At 36.0% G+C, this 19613-nt stretch overlaps 1 protein-coding gene across 7 annotated transcripts in view; it reads right to left on the bottom strand.

The window, feature by feature from the left end:
• The window catches only part of KDM6A (lysine demethylase 6A), a 204769-nt gene that overhangs the window by 131533 nt on the left and 53623 nt on the right, over positions 1–19613 (bottom strand). For all 7 annotated transcript variants that reach the window (XM_011237210.3, XM_011237211.3, XM_002929208.4 and 4 more), the window contains exon 3: positions 9305–9413. In XM_011237210.3, the coding sequence (XP_011235512.2) occupies positions 9305–9413 (109 nt within the window). The remainder of the gene's footprint in view (positions 1–9304; positions 9414–19613) is intronic.

The following is a 19613-nucleotide window of genomic DNA, read 5'->3' as shown; positions in this document are numbered from 1 at the left end:
ATACGGTGAACCAAGAAATAAATATGAACCCTCAAATTCAAAGTCAAGAAAGTAAATGCTCCAAAGTGCAAGCACAGATTTGCAAATGAGACACTCCTTCCATGAGCATTTGTTACTTTTCCAATTATACTCTGCCCCATTAGGCCTAGCATCCTATTTTAAGAAAAGAACTTAACATATTTTCTGATTCCTAATCCAAATATATCATTCAAACTCTAAAGACTATACAAGTACCCATCACCAGTCTCTAGTGAAATCCTTCTAATCAAAGCAAAGTCATCATTTCAAATCTCGAAGTCAGTTACGTATCCATGAAAAAGAATTCCTAGTCCACTGTAACTAGACTTTTCTAAAGTCCTTAACAGAGAATAAGGGAAATCATTTGTTCGGACATCCATATAATGCTTAAAACCTTTTTCACAATGACTGTAGCATATAATCTTACTAGGCTCTTCCTTCCCTAAATCATCTAATCTTCCTTCACTTTGTGATCCTTGAGTTCTCTATTGGTTCAAGAAGTCCTTCTTCATCTCACTAGGAAATCTTTTCAACATTACTTCAAGTAAGATTGTCATTTTCTCTTGCCACTTAACAAAAAATGGTATGCCCAAACATACGACTATCCACTCTCTATCAATAAATTTCCAAAGCTCAGATCTTTTTAAACCTGGGAACCAGCTTTATTTATGAACAGACTTCGAATTATTTTTTCATAATTTTTTGAGTTTTATTTGTTTTTAAATAAGCCCATTTAGGCTTTTAAATTTAAAAAAAGAAATATATAATTTAAAAGATTATTTAAAAACTGTCAAAGTACTAACAAAGAAGCTGGGTCTTAAAAAAAATAAATGCAAGATAACAATGAGAAGCAAGTTAAATTTAACTTTATAACAACTTAAGCGCCTGTATTCTTTCTCACACAATCTCCTTTATTTTGCCCTTTACCTCATGAAGACAGGAGTGAAGGGGAGGAAACAAGGAAATTATCAAGGATAAAAGAATCACCTATACAGATGGGGGAGGGTACTATACATAGTCATCTGTCCTTTAACTTCAAAATCGTGCTATACACCTTTTCATATATGAAAATGATAAAATTAAAAAATAATGGTAATACTCAGTTATGATAAGGAAAATAGCCAGAAGTGGCAAAAATGTAAGGAAATAAGCAGTTTTATCATTCTACTAGTCCTTTAAGTATAAATTAGTAAAACTTTTTTTTTTTTAAGCACTGTCAGGTTTTAATACAGTTAACCCTTGCACAACACAGTGGGAAAATTCACACATAACTTTCAACCACCCAAAAACCTACCTAATAGTCTACTGCTGACCTAAAGCCTTACCCACAACAAAAAAAGTCGATTAACATATTTTGTATGTTACACGTATTACATAATGTATTCTTATAATAAAGTAAGCCAGAGAAAATAAAATGTTAAGAAAATTCCAAGAGAAAACACATTTACAGTACTGTAGTACATTTACTGAAAAAATTCCACATGTAAGTGGACCTTTGCAGTTCAAACCCATGTTGTTCAAGGATTAACTACACACACACACTTTTGCTCAGTAAGCCTACCACATCAAGGTATTCCTTCTAAAAACATAAACATGGATGTATGCAAAGATTTAGCTACAAGGATGGACAATATAGTCATTATGTTAGTACCAAAAAAGGAAAGAAACAGTCTACACATCCAATAGAGAATTCATCTACCTATAAAATAGGTACTATATAGGAAATTGAAATGTTACAAGTGTGCTTCTCAGAGAAATTAACACGATATACCAGGATAAAGAAAGATGCAGAGTTTAATTCAATTTTCAAATGTCAAAAAATTTATTGTAATAGAAAAGTCTCTAAAGATTTGCATCAGAAATGTTTAAAAAACAAGTGCCTCTCGATGATAAAATACCAATGGTTCATTAATGAATTCACATAATATTTCTTAAGTATTAAGTGGCTAGCACCAAGCTAGATAAAGTGAAATAGAGATGTTAACAAACACATGGCTCCTGCTCTCAGGCTGTTGACCTTTTATGGTTATTTATCTTCTAATATTTTTCTTTAAACAGTGAACATATTATCTGTATAAATGTTAAAATAAGTGTATTTATGTTAAAATTAGGAAATGGTCAACATTACCAATGAGAGCCCCCAGGAAGGCAACAAGATATAGGAAAAGTAGCAGCTTTACCTATGTTCTCACCACTTCTGAAAGACTGTGACATTAAGCCATTTTTTTTTCATTTTGTTTTTTTTTCATCATAATAAGTGTACTCTTTAATTCCTATCACCTATTTCACCTATCCCCCAGCCACCTGCACTCTGGTACCCATCAGTTTGTTCTCTATAATTAAGAGTCTGTTTCTTGGTTAGCCTCTCTCTTTTTTGTTCCCTTTACTCATCCATTTTGTTTCTTAAATTCCACATATGAGTGGAATCATATGGTATTTGTCTTTCACTTATTTTGCTCAGCAATATACTTAGTTCCACCCATGTTGTTGCAAATGGCAGGATTTTGTTCTTTTTCATGGCTGAATAATATTCCACTGTCTATATATATCTTCTTTATCCATTCATCTATTGATGGACACTTGGGCTGCTTCCATAGTGTGGCTATTATAAATACAGCTGGCTACTGTACATAAGGCTGCAATAAACATGGGGATGCACATATCCCTCTGAATTAATGTTTTTGTATTTTGGGAGTAAATGCCCAGTAGTGCAATTCCTGGATCATAGGACAGTTCTATTTTTAAATTTTTAAGGAACTTCCATACTGTTTTCTAGATTTGCTGCACCAGTTCACATTCCCACCAACAATGCACAAGGGTTCCTTTTTTCTCCACCATCCTCGCCAACACGTTATTTCTTGTGTTGCTGATTTTGGCCATTCTGACAGGTGGGAGGTGATTATCTCACTGTAGTTCTGATTTGCATTTCTCCGATGATGAGTGGACATCAAGCCATTTAATTCAAGTTAATTCCTTATAGGTCACAAGCAGCCTAAAGAGTTTTTCAGTAAAAGAGTAAGGTGTAACTGAAGAATGAGGAGAGAAGTTCAAAGCCTTATTATAATTTGTCTGGAATTAAATAAGGAGAGGTTTATTTCCCAAGAAATACAGTGAGGGAGTAAAGAGAGTTAAAACAGATTTAGTAGATAACAGAAACTTCAGCATGCTTAGAAGTATTATGTCTTTGAGTTAAGATTGTCAAAACAAGAGAAAGAGGGTGTGCCTGATGACAAGTCCATATGCAACACAGGCTGAAAAGAAACGACAAGGTAGTTTAAAGGTGATAGCCTTGCCAGAAAAAAGGGAGCTTTTTGCAGAGTTAGATGTGATGGAAATGCAAGGAAGGAAAAGATTTAAAATTCAGTCTATATTCCTAATATTAGACTATGTACTCACTGTAGGCAAAACTCAGCATTTCTGCTTTCACCCTTAGCCCAATGTGTAACACTACAGTGGATAAGTCTAAGGAAAGAAGGAAAAGTATGTCCTTTGACATTCTTCAAATTTGTCAGTTGCACTGACTGCCATCTTTAGGTCAGAACAAGCTGTGGTTGCCTAAAGTTATTAGGTCAATAGATTTCTTTGATTTGTTTTGTTATCTGAGGCTGGACTGAACGGTTATATTTATACCCTGGGATAAATGATATCTCAGAGAGCTTATATTAACTTTCATTTTATATAAATGACTGATGTACTCAGCTCACTAGCACCTTTCTGCCTTCTTAAATCGTGACTGCCTGAAACACATCTTTTCTCTTTTATGTAGCATTAATACATATTAAATACATGCTAACATTTGAGAACCCCTGTGAACAGCATCCACAACAGACCTCTGTTCCCATCTCCCCTTCTCTCCACATGATTGCAAAGATTTAATATTACAAATTCAAGCAGACAGAAAGTTGGAAAAGCAAAGAAACAAATAATCCTTTTACTGCTGCATCAGCACCTTCACTGAGGCCTTGAAGTCAAATTAATGCGCATACTGAAATCTCAACTTTACTACTTGTCATTATTAAATTAATAATGGATTATCTGGGTGGCTCAGTCGGTTACACATCCAACTCTTGATTTCGGCTCCGGTCATGATCTCGGGGTGGTGGGATCGAGCTCCACGTCAGGCTCTGCACTCGGTGCAGCGTGGAAAGTCTGCTGGAGATTAACTCCCTCTCCCTGTGCTCCTCCCCCCTGCTCACACTCGTGAGCACACGCACTCTCTTTCTCTCTCTAAAATAAATAAATAAAATCTTTTAAAAAATTAATATACTCCTCAAGGTCTTTAGTATCTCACATTTGGCTTACTATCAGAGACCCAAAGTATATGTCTTATGTTCCTTCGATGTGTTCTGCTACAGCTCTCTGGTTCCTGAAGCTACTATAACTTGTGCTTATTGCCTAGACACAGGCTTTTGACAACGTGTGTTATGGTCACTATTTTGCTTTCTTGGATACTTCTCAATTGCATTTTTTTAATTCTAGACCATGAGTGAACTGAACAAAACTAGTGACTCCCAAACTGCAATGGAAGGAGTGGAGGCACTGGTACTTTTTTTTAACATATGTATCACAGTTTGAAAACCGTGGAATACATTTAAATGAAGTTATACAAAGAAATAGGGTGCAATGACTGAATGCAATGACAACGTATGAACAATCACCTGGACTGTAACAGGTTTTCAGACAGATACGTAATATTCATTCTATGGCTATTATATGCCTGTATAGGTCAGTATTTTGGATTTTTATTTTATTTTACTTTACTATCTGAACACAAATTTGTATTGTATAGCAAAAATATATACAATGCAAACTAATTCCAATGACTCTATCTGAAAGGAGTTTTGAACAAAGAGTACACTCTCAAAAGAATCACAACCTTCAGGGACGTTGGGGTGGCTCAGTCAGTTAAGCACCTGACTTGTGATTTCGGCTCAGGTCATGATCTCATGGACTGTGGGGATGGAGCGCAGGGTCACATAGGGCTCCACACTCAGCAGGAATTCTGCTTGGGATTCCTTCTGTCCCTCTCCCTTTGCCCCTCCCCCAACTTGTGCACACACGCGCATGCTCTCTAATAAATAAATAAATCGTTAAAATAAAAAGAATCACAACCTTCAGTTCCAACAGCTACAACAATAAAAAGAAGAACCATGCAAGCATCAAAAAATGGTAATTTTTGAAGAAACCAAATTCAAGATCTATTATTGGGAAATATGCACTCTATGTTCTTATACTTCATATATCCTCAGATGGACTATTGTCATTCTACCCAAGAACGACAAAGAGAAGACAGAGAGCTCACCAACTCTGACTTAAAACTTCTTCACATTAGCAACTCTTGGCATGAAACCTGCCCCTAGCCATCTGTAACTGCTGAGTGACTAAAACAACCAAATTTATCTTGTCCAAAAGTGATAGACAATGCAACAAAATGACAAATTACTTGAAGGAAGGAGGAAAGGGAGGGAAAAAAAATCGATCACTGGCAGGAATTTCAAAGAAAACTTCTAGCTCACCACGAACCATAAAGAAACTATTTTTTTTAATTTTCGAGGTTTTCACGCTAACATCAGGAATGAGTACTATATTTCCTTCAACTAACTGTTTTACTTTAGGAATTCTTACTATCTCCCAAGTCTCTTACCTCATAATTTCTTTTTATAATTTTGATGTATACTCTGAGGTAATTTGCTACTTAATTTTTCTAAGTAATTAACTTAGTGATTATCCTTACCTATAATTTGCCACACGTATTTACAGATACTTACATATAATTTCTATTAGACTGCTCCTAAGGTCCATCACATACATTTACAAGAATATACATGCTTGTCCTTCAGTCCAGGGTTCTCCGTCTCCCCGGTTGTTTTCCAACTCAAAGAAGAGAAATCACTGCCCCACCTCATGGCTTAAAGCAGTCTAACAGCTCCATCAGCTGTTTGGTTCGGCTAATGAGTTAGCTTTGGGGTTAAGAGTGGCAAGGAGGTATGGCAGACACTGTGAAAAACCATTCAAATCTCGCGTCTAGGAAGGAATATTGGGAGTCCTGCCTGCAGAAAGCCTCTAACGGTGGGCTGCCTTTACATGCAGAGCCACCTTGCCCAGGTCACATTCCCTCCCAGGCTGGCCAATATCTAGTATCAAAACGATGGAGGATAAAGACCTGGTCGTCTTGGCCCAACTTGGGATGGCTCTGAAGGGCCATTCTAGCTCCAAGGCTCCCCATGGAGTTGGCCAAGGCTGTCACAGCTTAACTTCTCACCTTTGTCACATCCTCCCTCTTTTCTTCTCTTTTTTTTTTTTTTTTTAGGATTTTTTTTATTTATTTGACAGAGAGAGACAGCCAGCGAGAGAGGGAACACAGGCAGGGAGTGGGAGAGGAAGAAGCAGGTTCCTAGCAGAGGAGCCTGATGTGGGGCTCGATCCCAGAATGCTGGGATCACGTCCTGAGCCGAAGGCAGATGCTTAACGACTGCGCCGCCCAGGCGCCCCCATCCTCCCTCTTTCCAATCCAATCCTTTGTCACGTACCTTCCACAGGTGCTGACCCTAAAGGCACTCCTTACTAAATATCCTGTATGTTGATCTCCCTCCAGAGGAATCCAACCTCCAACAGGCCAGGCTCACTGAGGCTTCATTTTCCTACAACTCTCTAACCAATTACTTTTTTTTAATTTAAGATGTTATTTATTTAACAGAGAGAGAGAGCACAAGCAGAGGGAGAGGGAGAAGCATACTCCCCACCAAGCAGGATGCCCGACACGGGGCTCAATCCCAGGACCTTGGGATCATGACCTGAGCTGAAGACAGACACTTAACCAACTGAGCCATCCAGGTGCCCCTAACCAATTACTTTTTAACGACAAATTCCTAGAAGCCAAATGACCAAATCAAGTGACAGAAATTGATTTTGTACTGCAAAAGTAGAAGCAGTTTTTCACAAGGAACCCCAAGCTCGGAAAATTTCACACAAAGAAGAGGACTCAGTACTATAATTAAAGAACTGTCTTCAGGATAACAGGGCCAGTAAGTCCCCTACCTACATATATCTGACCAATTTACTCAAATGTTCATTGTGTGGCTTATGTTTACTTCCTAAAAAATTATGGTTTATAACCTGTTCTCCAAAATTAAATGTCTATTTGGCTGTAGCTAGAGGTTCTCACTTTGCACTGGGTTCCAAAGAGAGAAGGGAGAAGCAGCCTGAGGTAACAAATGTCTCCATAAACTGGTGGTAGTGGTGATGGAGTGTGGAAGGGCCTACTAGAGATGGGCTCCAGTTTTGGACTTACAGGAAGACAGTGAAGAGTGGACAGAAGGAATTCAATAGTTAGTATGTACAAAGGAATTTTTTTTCTAACTTGGAAATGTGGTCGATAAAGACTCAAGGAGGATTAAAGGAAAAAAATCAAGGAAACAGAAGCCGTCGGCTTGAAATACTAAAATACATATACATACCTCTGTATCTGTTCTCACCTTCCTTTTCCTCCTATCACAAATAACTGACCTACTGCCTAGCTATCAAGAGCCAGTTCGTCTAACATGACAGTAAATGGGTCTCAGAGCACCTCTTTTCAAGGACTTAAACCCTTAAAAAGTTTCAGTCTCTGCTCCCATCTTACTAGATCACTCCTGCCAGGTAGTTTGCCACATGCCCTACCTTACCTGCCCCCCCCCAAAAAAAACCCTAATAAAACAAATATCCCTAGACTCATAGCCTCACAGCCAAACATTTTATAAATGGAAAAAATAGTTAAGTTCATAGGTTAATAAAGTTTTAAAGGCTACTATGTATATATAGTAGCTACTATATATACATATATATGTATATATAAGGTATACACACACGCACATACACACACTATAGCATGCTCTCCAGATGCAGCATTAAAAAATTATACTGTAGAGAATTTCTGTGTATTTTTTTGTAAAACAGTTTCTTTTAAATGAGTCAGTCTTAATTAAATTATCGAATAGAGTGTTAAATAATTATTAATACCTATTATCCTGAAGGCATTTTCCTAAGTACTAAGCAGTTTCACATAACAATCCCCAAACCCCTTTATCTCTTGCTTTTCAGATTAGAAAACCGAAACTCAGGGGCATATACGCTATATGTTAACAATACAACTGTAAACAACAGAGATAAGCTGAGAAATAAGCCTAACTTCAAACCCCATATATTACACCTGTCTCAAGCAAAAACTGAATTTTCACTAGGAAAGTGCTCACTTGACCTAATACAAAAGTGTCATTGTAAAACATCAACAATCCTTCACTCCAGCCCTGAAACCTGCCAGTTGTTCTGCCCACTAAACACAGTTATGGAAAACAAACATATTATGTTTATCTGTTCCACATTCAGAAGTTTACTATCGTCAGAAGGTTAAAACATTCTTGTTTATAAGGACACAATTTTTCTTTGCTACGAGTTTTGCCTTTGGTATTGGGAGAGTGGGTGGTATTTGGGGTGCTTTATCTTCCTAAGTGAATAATGGTCCGCATCAGCAGCTTAGTACTATAAAAGGGACCATCTTGGGCGACTGCCTTGAGTTATTTAACTCATTTCTTACAGGAAAAAAATTTCGAATGAATAAAAAATTTATTTTCTCCAATGCTCAAGCTCATTATATGATCATCTCTCTGTACTGCTTACCTTTACAATAACATGACTACAGACAAAATTTTCATTCCAATAATTTCTAGCTAAAACGGAAGTTTTATAGCCAGGATAAAGAAAAGAAATACTAAGTCTCTGTTACTTCTTCAAAGTGTCAATCCATGGCTCACTTTTTTTTTTCTTTTAAGATCTTATTTATTAGAAAGAGAGAGAGCAAGCATGCATGACCGAAGGGATGAGACAGAGGGAGAAGCAGACTCCCCGCTGAGCAGGGAGCCCAATGCGGGGCTCAATCCCAGGACCCTGGGATCGTGACCTGAACCAAAGGCAGATGCTTAACCACCTGAGCCACCCAGGTGCCCCAGTGGCTCACTTACTACTATGGTAGAGCCTTTAAAGGGCAGGGATTTTTCACAAGGTAGAACAAAACAGTGCACAAGTAGGTGGTGATATCAGCTAAACTGGTCACCTTACTGATGATTTACATAGAGTTACATGAATTTTTCACATTTCTATATACCCCATTTTTCTTCCTCATTGTTTAGGATGTTCACAAGCTTACAATTTCTTAGAAATAAAAATGGTAGTATCCTCAGTAGAGTACGAACAATTACAATTATTCTAAATAAATGTAAATCAAATAGTAATTAATAAGGGAAAAAATTACCTTTTGGATAATCTTCCAATAAGAGGTTGAAGTGACCTAATTGACAAAAGAAATCAGACTCCACTTTTCCTTCAGCTTTTAAGATTAGAGATTCGTAGCAGCGAACGGCCTAGAAATAAAAAATACAAACATTTAAGAGAAAGGTAAAACCCTAAATTGTATTTTCTTCCTGAAGTAATACATATATCCTCTATTCAATCACCCAAGAAATCAATATATTTCACTTCTCCCTCACAGACACAGTCAATGCAGTATTCTTTAGATACCTAAGTATTTATTAGAAGAGATACTAGTTATGGTGTAAGTGCTTTTCCTGTCTATAAAACAGAAATACTTGCCAAATAAGAAGCACTTTGATAACTTTATTCATAAGCTGCACATCTGAATTATTACAGTGGTCCTTGTTAATATAAACAAATAATACCCATCTTTCCCACAGACTGAAAGAACTTTATTCAATTATGTGAGAATTCAGAGAGTCTCGAGTAATAATAATAGCTACCATTTATATTGAACAACTTTTTGTCATAACCTCCATCAGTTTAAACTACCATACACTCTGCCTTTCAAATGTCTTCTCATGATATGCTTTAAACCCACTCTAACTCTAGTCTTCATCTTACCCTCACTCAAATACATGTGTATGTACTCACTCTGTTTCTTCCCTGAATAAAAAAATAACATACTATTTTAAGGATATCACTCTTTTTTTTGTAATCCTGGAGACTGCAAGAGAAAATGAGCGATGGAAAGAACAGACTTCTGGAGTCTTGACAAATTCCAGTTCTCATTAGCTACAGGAGATCCTGGGGAACTTACCATCTCTGCCTCTCAGTTTTAATAACATTCAGAGGGCTGACAAAAGGATTCAACTCAGAAAACTTCTATGAGGGTTTATCACAGGGCTTAGCATTCCACAGTACTTAATAATTGCTTCTTCACTTTCTCCTTAGATAAGTAAAAAACGCTCTTTCAAGATTATTTCAAGCTTCCCACAGTTTTGTCAAAATTTCCCTGCTAACAATTTACAATATTCTTATGTGTTATAATGTGTCCTGGAGTCACTAAAGAAAGAAATGTGTATGATTTCTCAAATCTGTGGGTACACTCCCAGATTTGGTATCCACAAAGAAAGGAAGTAGAACAGCTTGTTACCAAATAATTCTTTACACTACCACCGTCAAGAGCATTTGATGGGATAAGAAAATGTGATGCAAAGTACCCATTTAAAATGATTGGTTTTTACCCTCCTGTAAAATAAAGGGCCTTTGATGGGCAGTTTCAAAATGTATATCCTAAAATTTACCTATGCAAAGCACATATACATAAATACTCATCAAGTCTGGAGAAGCCATTCTGAACAAGGCCAATTCTGGGATGATTCTACTATTCTTAAAGCTTAACATTTTACAAAACGGCTGTCTTCATTTCTTACTCCACTCTTAGCGATCTACATGTGCATATGTCCCAAATCACAATCATGAAAAACTAATCATTCTCCTTCCCTATAATTAAAAGAGTCTGAATACTACACTGAAGTGTCAGAAATTACTGTAATTTGAAGGCATGAAATTTCCAGATCCTCTTTAATTACGTCATATATAATCCTATCTGGCAGATGGTTAAGAGCACAAAAATACAATTTATTTCAGTACCTTTTAATATCAGAGAAATTCACAATATTATTGGGCTACAGCTTGACAATTCTTAATTTTACATTAAATGAGTGACTTTAAAGCTAATAATGGCACTGTAAATAAAACACTCATTAAAACAGTTATTATCTTTTCTTAAACTCTTGGTTATTTAGGAACTTTTCCTACTCCTCCCTGATAATTTCTTACTGCTGATCAGCATTGAATTTATAAGCAAATATGGTTTCACAGTGAAAAAGGATTCAAGATATAAACATGAAGAAATTTAATGATTTAAGCAAAAAGATGGCAACACCCTATACTTCCGTCTTACCAGCATACCCTGATTCCACTACCATGACTGTCTACTGCCTTATCTTCCACTTCCCATAAAACAAAGGAACACACCTAAAATGAATACTATGCATAACTCTGATCATCATGAAGCATTAACACAAAGTAAAAACCAGAACGTGCAGATTTTAAATTCGCCTACCCATACAGCCAAGCTTCATTAACAAATTCATAATAATTTCCAACAAAGCCAGCATGCACCTACCAACTAATGTTGGTGGTCAAAGATGATGCTGACAGAGCCAAACATCAAATGGGATGAAGATGAGCAAAAAGTGAGAATAAAATTTCCAAGTGCCTTGTGTCACCATTTCATAGTGAAACTTCATGAATTTATTTGAAGTGTTTGAGGTAAATGCTGATATTTAGATATAGGCAAATACAATTTTCAAAGAGCATTTAAAAGAAAATAAATAACTGGAGATAATTTCCAATACTCCTAACTCATACAATAATCTAGAATGAAACAGTATTTTTGTAACATTTTTAGTCAAAAGGCTAACTATAAACATAGAAAAGAGTTTAGATTTAGAACAAAGTTTAGGTAAACTTCTATAAAGCAAAAATATTTCCCATTAAAATGGCTACTTTTTATATTCTTGCTCTTTTTACTTGAAATATGCACAAGTAAAATCATCCCCACACGTGTACACACGTGCAGAGAAAAAAGGACTAGAATATAAAACAAATGTTAAAAACAGAAAGTCATATAGAAACTTTATTTTCTTTTTACTTCTATTTTCTAGATTTTTCATAATTAACCTGTAACATTTCTATTCTTATAAAAATCACTGAAGAATTATGCTTTCCTCTAGGATTCACCCTACCTTTAATGGGAAGATATTCATAAATTTGCATGAAAATCATTTGTGCCTATATCAGCATCATTCAATAGGGCACTTTCTACAATGATAAAAACATTCTATAATCTATGTTGCCCAATAAACTACCCACTAGACACACGTGGCTATTGAGCACTTGAAACACGGCTAGTAGAAGCCAACAACTGAATTTTTTTTTTTAAAAGAGAATTTATTTTTTTATTTGACAGAGAGAGAGACAGCCAGCGAGAGAGGGAACGCAAGCAGGGGGAGTGGGAGAGGTAGAAGCAGGCTCCCAGCGGAGGAGCCTGATGTGGGGCTTGATCCCAGGACCCTGGGATCATGCCCTGAGCCGAAGGCAGATGCTTAACAACTCAGCCACCCAGGCGTCCCACCAACAACTGAATTTTTAAATTATTTCATTTTAATTGTTATTTCTATTTAAATAGACACGTGTTAATGGACAGTGTAGAGCTAGATATTTTTTAAAGTTTAAAAATAACTGACTGATCCCTACGTTAGATGTCAGGAAAGCAAAATTTCTCATGTTTATAAATGAAAAGACTATAAAGATAATGAAGTATCTTGCACTGGGCATGAACAATGCCCTTCACAAAAATCAGTTACATCCTATGGTTGCTTATAGTGACTTACAAATCCATAATCCTTACCGCCTACTGGAAAAAACAATGAGAATGAAAATAAAGTTAATTGTTAAATACTAGAATCAAAGAAGGGTAAACCAAGATCCCCCCAGCTAGGTAGAGAACTTCCATGTCTTCCTCCCATTACAGTACCATTTTCACAATGTTCAGTATAATTTATGCTCGGTATCTGCTTTATATTTATTATTTGAAAAATCAGTTATCTCAGAACCATGATAGTATCATTACCCTCTATTTCTAAACCTTGACAGATGAAGCTTAGAGCTTATGAACACAGACATGTAACATTTACTTTTTTAATGTTAATATTAAAAATGCTTAAAGCATTGTAGTCTTGTATGATGAACTTGGTCAGGGCCTAGCTAAAATAGGACACTTGTTAATATTTTAGAATTGTTAAATATAGGCAACTTTTAAACAAATGATTTTTCTTCCAATTTAAAAGATTAGCTAAAGTAGTTGGGACATACAAATGGTAGAGAAAATTAATGTAGATTTAAATACCCCAATGATTTTAAATGAAAAACTTTTAGGTTGAATATAAAAAAGACAAGCATGCAGTCCTGCCCTTAATTCCTAAAGCCAGCTACAGATAGACAAGATGGTTCAGCAGCTAGCTGACTACTTACAAAAGAGGATTGTAAGGGATTTAAGCAAACTACACAGGTCAACAGGTCATCCATGAAATACGGCTACTAAAAAAGTATTCATGACCCAAATTAATAAAGCATATTATACAAATTAACACCAATATAAGCTCGCCAAGGTCTACTCTGACCAGATCTCTAACATTATCACCACTTCTGAGTGCCACATTTTAACAGGTGGTAACTTACAGAGGGTTACAATTCTGATGAAGAATGGAGAAACTATTAAAATTATTCTAAGTTTACCTGGGGAGAATCATCAGGGATGCTAAAGCTTTACTCAAAAATTTAAAAAGCTGTCTCTTCAGAAATAAGATTAATTGCACTTTGGGTACCTCCAGACATCAGGCCAATGAATGGGTGTAACTTATAAGCAAGTTTAATTCAGTTCAATCAGAAAAGAGGAAAATTTAAATATACCGAAAATTAAATGGGGCATCTTTGGCTCCTATCAGTGCAAAGAATTAAAGCATAAATTACTAAGCTATCTTAGTGGGAGTTAGAAAATAGACTTTTTACTTTGGATATAATTCTGAGTTGCATTTTTTTTTTAAAGATTCCTGGGGCTTCTACAATATAAACATACAATATATAATACATATAATACATACCCACACATAAACACACATACATATAAGTGAGTACATCTCTCCTGACTTAATTCCATGATTATTCACTTTGAATTTCAATAATAAATTCCAAAATAAATTCAGTATCTTGACCTGCTTTCCTCAAACCCTAAAAATGTTTGCATTGTTAAAGCTGATATCCTTCCCAGAAATATGCCTCATAAATAATGACGATTCTTGCCCTTTCCAGACATTCAGCAATGCCTTTGCCTGGATGCTTTTCAAACTACCTAAGTCTAAATCATCTGAAATTTCAACTCACCACATTTTTTTAATGAGGGAAGTGTTACACACTTAAAATGATAATCTTAAAGATTGATTCTTAATGACATTATTGCTGAACTTGTATGTATCAGACTTCCATACTTCTTAATTTTGTTTACTGTTTTTGAGAAGTTAAAATGTATACATCACTAATTCTAAAGGGTATACAGTGAAAAATCTGCCTCCTAATCCTAACCCCAGCCATCCAGTTCCCTTTCCCAGAAGCAACAAACATTAAGAATTTTCTACTGTATTCGAGACTATTTTGTGCAGGTGGAAGCAGATATATTTTTCCCACTTTAGTATAATATTTACGTATTTATATAAACATTGTTTTGCAACTTGCTTCAGATTCTAGGTGTCCCTGATACCCTTCCTCCTCTCTGTTAATAGAGCCCCTAAATTTAACTAGACATGTTTTTACAGAATAAATACTGGGATCCCCAGCCATCCTTGTATGTGTAGCCTGATGATTAAGCTCTGGCCAATGGCAAACAAAGAAAGGGCACGCTCTGCTTCAACCCCTCCTCCCGCTACCTGGAAGCACCTAGATGGTAGAAGCCAAAGGGGAGGATGAAACATAGGAAAACAGAAGCCTATTAAGTTCTTAGAACAGTGGAGTTCCACAGCAGCATGGAACTGTCCCTAAGAATTATTTTAAACAAATAAATTGAGTAGGCAGCCCTTTCCACAATTAAAAAAACAAAAACAAAAATATCCCAGTCGCCTAATGAAAAAATCATTAACACATACAAAAAGGAGGAAGGAGGGATACATGGTTAAGCGTCCAACTCTTGATCTCAGCTCAGGTCTTGATCTCAGGGTACTGAGTTCAAGCCCCATGTTGGGGTCCACGCTGGGCAAGGAGCCTACTTTTAAAAAGGCAGTGGGGGGCGCACCTGGGTGGCTCAGTCGGTTAAGCGTCTGCCTTCGGCTCAGGTCATGATCCCAAGGTCCTGGGATCGAGTCCCACGTTGGGCTCTGTGCTCAGTGGGGAGTCTGCATCTCCCTCTCTCTCTTCTCCCTCTCTCTCTACTCTCCCTCCCCCCTGCTCATGCGCGCACGCTCTCTCTCTCAAATGAATAAAAGCTTTAAAAAAAAAAAAGAGGAAGAAAAAAGAAATCTAGTTAACTGTCACCCATATTTAACATTTTAGAGAAGATACAAGAACTTATACATCTGTTATTCTACCCTACCTCCCTCTCTCCAATTTCCAACATCTTTTGCATCACAATAAAGTCAGTATAACAAAATTTAAGCATTTCAGTCTTGCTCCTGGATTTCTCAGCCTCTCTGGACCTATTATTCTTCATTCACTGGATATTCTGGATGCTAATGAGTAAGCAAGCATCATGCAAGATACTATTCACAGCACCCTACATACCATTCTTTTCGAACAAACTATTAAAAATAATTTGCTATTGCAAAATATTCTTACAGAACTATACTACTGAAATCAAAACTAGGTAATTTAATAAATCAAGTGCTGACAGCTAATATTTGAGCCCTTAATATGTACCAGGCATTATTCTAAGCACTCTACATATATTCATTTAATCCTCACAATTTCTCTATGAAATAGAGATACCCTACTTCACCAATAGAAAACCTGAGCCATAGAGAAAGCAAATCCTGTGTCCAAGGTCACAGTTACTCATTAGGAGAGGATGGATTCAAACAGGAGCTGAGGTTCCAGAGCCTCTATAGCAGTTAGCTGTTCAACTCAGGCCATGCCTAGGGACCCAAAAGTAATTTCCAACAGAGGACACCCCATAAGCAACTCTCCCTCTTACACTCCTACAAACTAGCTCCCCCTACACCAAGCAGAAAAGTATTAAGATCGCCACTTCCTGCTCCTGCCATCCCACAGACTTAGCCCCACAGTTCTTTTATCAAATTTTCTTACCTTGCTTTATTTCAAATCTTATAAAAAGCAACATTAAAAAAAGACACACACACAAGCCAAACAAACAAAAACACCAAGTTCCCATATTCAAAAGCCACTTGTGGCAGAAAAACACTACTGTTCATATATATACAGGATAATATACCAGTTCAGACAACATGTGGAAAACATATGGAAAATGTTATATGGTTTTACCCTACTTTTTGTATTTTCTACCCTGTATCACCTTAGTTTACCTAGTGTTGTTATTGCTCTCTCTAGTATATTTGGGAAAGAAAGGCCAAATACAGCTGCAACAAAGCACACTAGGCTGTACTGTCTGAACTGTCAACAAGTTGCTGGATTACTATTAACTCTAAAACCATTATTGTTTATGCAAACAACCAAATAGACATTAGCACGTGTATACACATATACTCACCCCCAGGACCAACATTAAATCTTTAAAAAGCCGTTGTGTCAAAACACCTATGTTATTTTACAAATAATTATTTTCTATATCATACCAAGTGTAACACCAGGCACATGGGATACAGTCAAGTTATTTATAAAGCTTCATTCAAATCAAGCATGCGTGTTAGGTCTTGAATAATCTTTAAAATGATGTATATTTAAAATCAGAAGGTAAGGCAAGTATGAGAATTTCAGCAGAGTGATTTCTGTGAATAAAGCCCAGAGTAATCCCGTGATTTCCCATATAAAGCAACAGGCATTATATAGCTTCCATTTTGCCTCATTTGCTTGCTACTCCACAGGTCTATTATTAATCTAGAGGAAGAAAGAGACAATCTTACATGCAATCACTCTCCCTGTCATTTCAGCTATACACATTTAATTCAGATTTCCAAAAATATACAAATAGGAAGAAAGCCAGCTACAACAAAAATAAGTAGGTCAAATCTGCACAAAGGTTAAAAAAAAAAACCAGTATCTATTATGCCTGCCATAACTTGGACACTTGCTATAATATATACAGTTCAAGTTAACATCTTTGGTAGTAAAGTATGCATTCGATAATCATAAATGCACAAAGAAAGAAAAGACCAAGCACTCCACTGCAGTAAGGAGAGGGGAGACATTACATTTATCAGGATGAGCTCCATTGAAAATCATCTGCTTTGAATTCTACAACTTCTAATATGTAGTAGGCACTTAGATTTATCTACTAAATAAATGAACAACCCTAAAACTAGAGAAACTGCAACATAGTAAAGGCCCCTCCCCCAAAGATAGTGCTTTAAAAAAAAAAACAAAACTTTTTAATCAGTCTGAATATACCCTTCCAGACTTTTTTCTATGCATGCATACAAATAGTTTATAAAACTCCATACAAAGATTTGTACTATTTCTTTCATTCAATATATTACCTGCTTACCATGTGAAAACATATAGATCTGCATCAAAATTAACAACTCATACATTTTACGGAACAGCTAAACCACAATTTGTTTCTACTGAAGAGTAACCGGTTGTTAACCAAGTTCTTATTATTACCCAATGAATATAATTTGGCCAATTTATATTTCTTTAGGATAAATTCCTCACAAACAGAAAGCACAATTTAAACTTTGATAATCCCACCAGCAACACTGAACCAATGTAATCTTCCAACAGTGCTCATTTTCAGTTTTTTTATTACTTTTTTCCAAATATTTACTAGCTAAATTTATTATTTCTCTCATGAACTATCAACCTGTTCATAGATTGTGCGCATTTCTCTATTGGATTAAGAACAGTTTTTCCTAAATGATTTGTCGGATGCTATTTATATTCAAAAGACTTTTACATATAATGTTATTGCAGAACAGCTCTTCCCAGTTTGCATCTACCTATGAAATCTTCACCAAGGTTTTGAGGTAAAAGGTTTCCTATTTTCTTAAAACCAACCACCACTTCCTTTACAGTATATATGTTAGGCTCAGAATTAGAAAATCCCCAGCCCCCCTGACCTGATAAACATTTACCAATATTTTCTTCTATTGTCAAGAAAGAACCTAACTAACTACATTTTCTTTCCTGTGTAATTTTGGGCTGGCCCAGCAGGATTCAGGATCTGGAATTCCCTCCCTTCCTTATCAAACTAAAAAACTTACCATATATATACAGCTCCATTTCTCAGATTCATATTCTACATCAAACACTCTCTAACACATGTACTGGGAATGGGTAACAGGGCTGCTGAAAGAGAGGTAGCCTCAGCCTCTGGGGCTGCCAGGCAAAACTCAGCCAGGGTACCAGGGCGTCTCAGCCAGAGCCACCGTTTATCTACCATCACCAATCTTAAGCGCCTCCAATAGTTTCTCCTGGCCGTTAGTACAAACTATTTTTCCATGCATGCCATAAAACGAAAAGGGTTAGGCTTCAGGCAGCCTGGACACAACCACTCTGCTGAAAACTAAAAAAGGTCAGACTACACCAAAAAAGACATTGGACTTCTATATCTACACATACAAAAAACCTATGCCAGATGGATTAAAGACCTAAATGTAAAAAGCAAACTTATCTAAACCTAAAGAAGAAAACAGCAAAATGTCTTTGATATCAGCATAGGTTAGGAATGCTTTACAAATAGACCCAAAAAAAGCAAGTCATGGAAAAAAGGTTAAAGATTAATTCAACGATATCAACGTTTAGGACTTTAGTTTATAACACACACACACATAAACACACACACACACACACACACAAGTAAATACACTTTGCAACACATTTAGTGAGAAAACAGTCACATTCAGAATATACAGAACTCCTAAGAATCAGTAACATTCAAAAAATTACTGAGGAAAATTTGGTCTGTCACTGTGATCTACAAACTGTTAAGAATGACCATAAAGCAAAACACAATCAAATCATTTGCTGATTAATAAAGATCAAGGAGCAGGTACATTACTTAACTCCTTAGATATTTCACAAGGGTTCATGTCTATTAAATCACTAAAAGGTAACCTTGCTCTAGTCTATCATAACCATAAATTTTTCCAATATGAGTTGAAAGGTTTTTAACTCAGGAACTAAAACAATAAAAGTAATAAAGTATCAAGCAAATTCAGTACCTCCTGTTATTTGTGGCTCTTTTAACAATCTGCTCCATTAATTTGAGAAAGTTCATCTGAAAAACCAGTCCTAAAAAGCATATTGTACCAAAAATCTGTATTTAAAAGAAAACTGCCTGAACATTAAATAGTCATTTAAAATATTTTCATATAAAATATGAAAATTGACCATCCAAATACCATCTCAACTTAGTTTAAATCTCTAGAAAGTTCATATTTAAATTTCTATTTGAAATCAGTGAAACGAAGTATGAACACATCAGTCTCAGGAGAGACCTTAAATCTAGTTTCTCTACATAAGACATACATTTGAATTACTAGAATAACACATTAATT

The sequence above is a fragment of the Ailuropoda melanoleuca genome, chromosome X (genome assembly GCF_002007445.2).
Source record: "Ailuropoda melanoleuca isolate Jingjing chromosome X, ASM200744v2, whole genome shotgun sequence".
Classification (NCBI taxonomy): Eukaryota; Metazoa; Chordata; class Mammalia; order Carnivora; family Ursidae; genus Ailuropoda; species Ailuropoda melanoleuca.
This window is presented reverse-complemented; position numbering and strand designations above follow the sequence as displayed.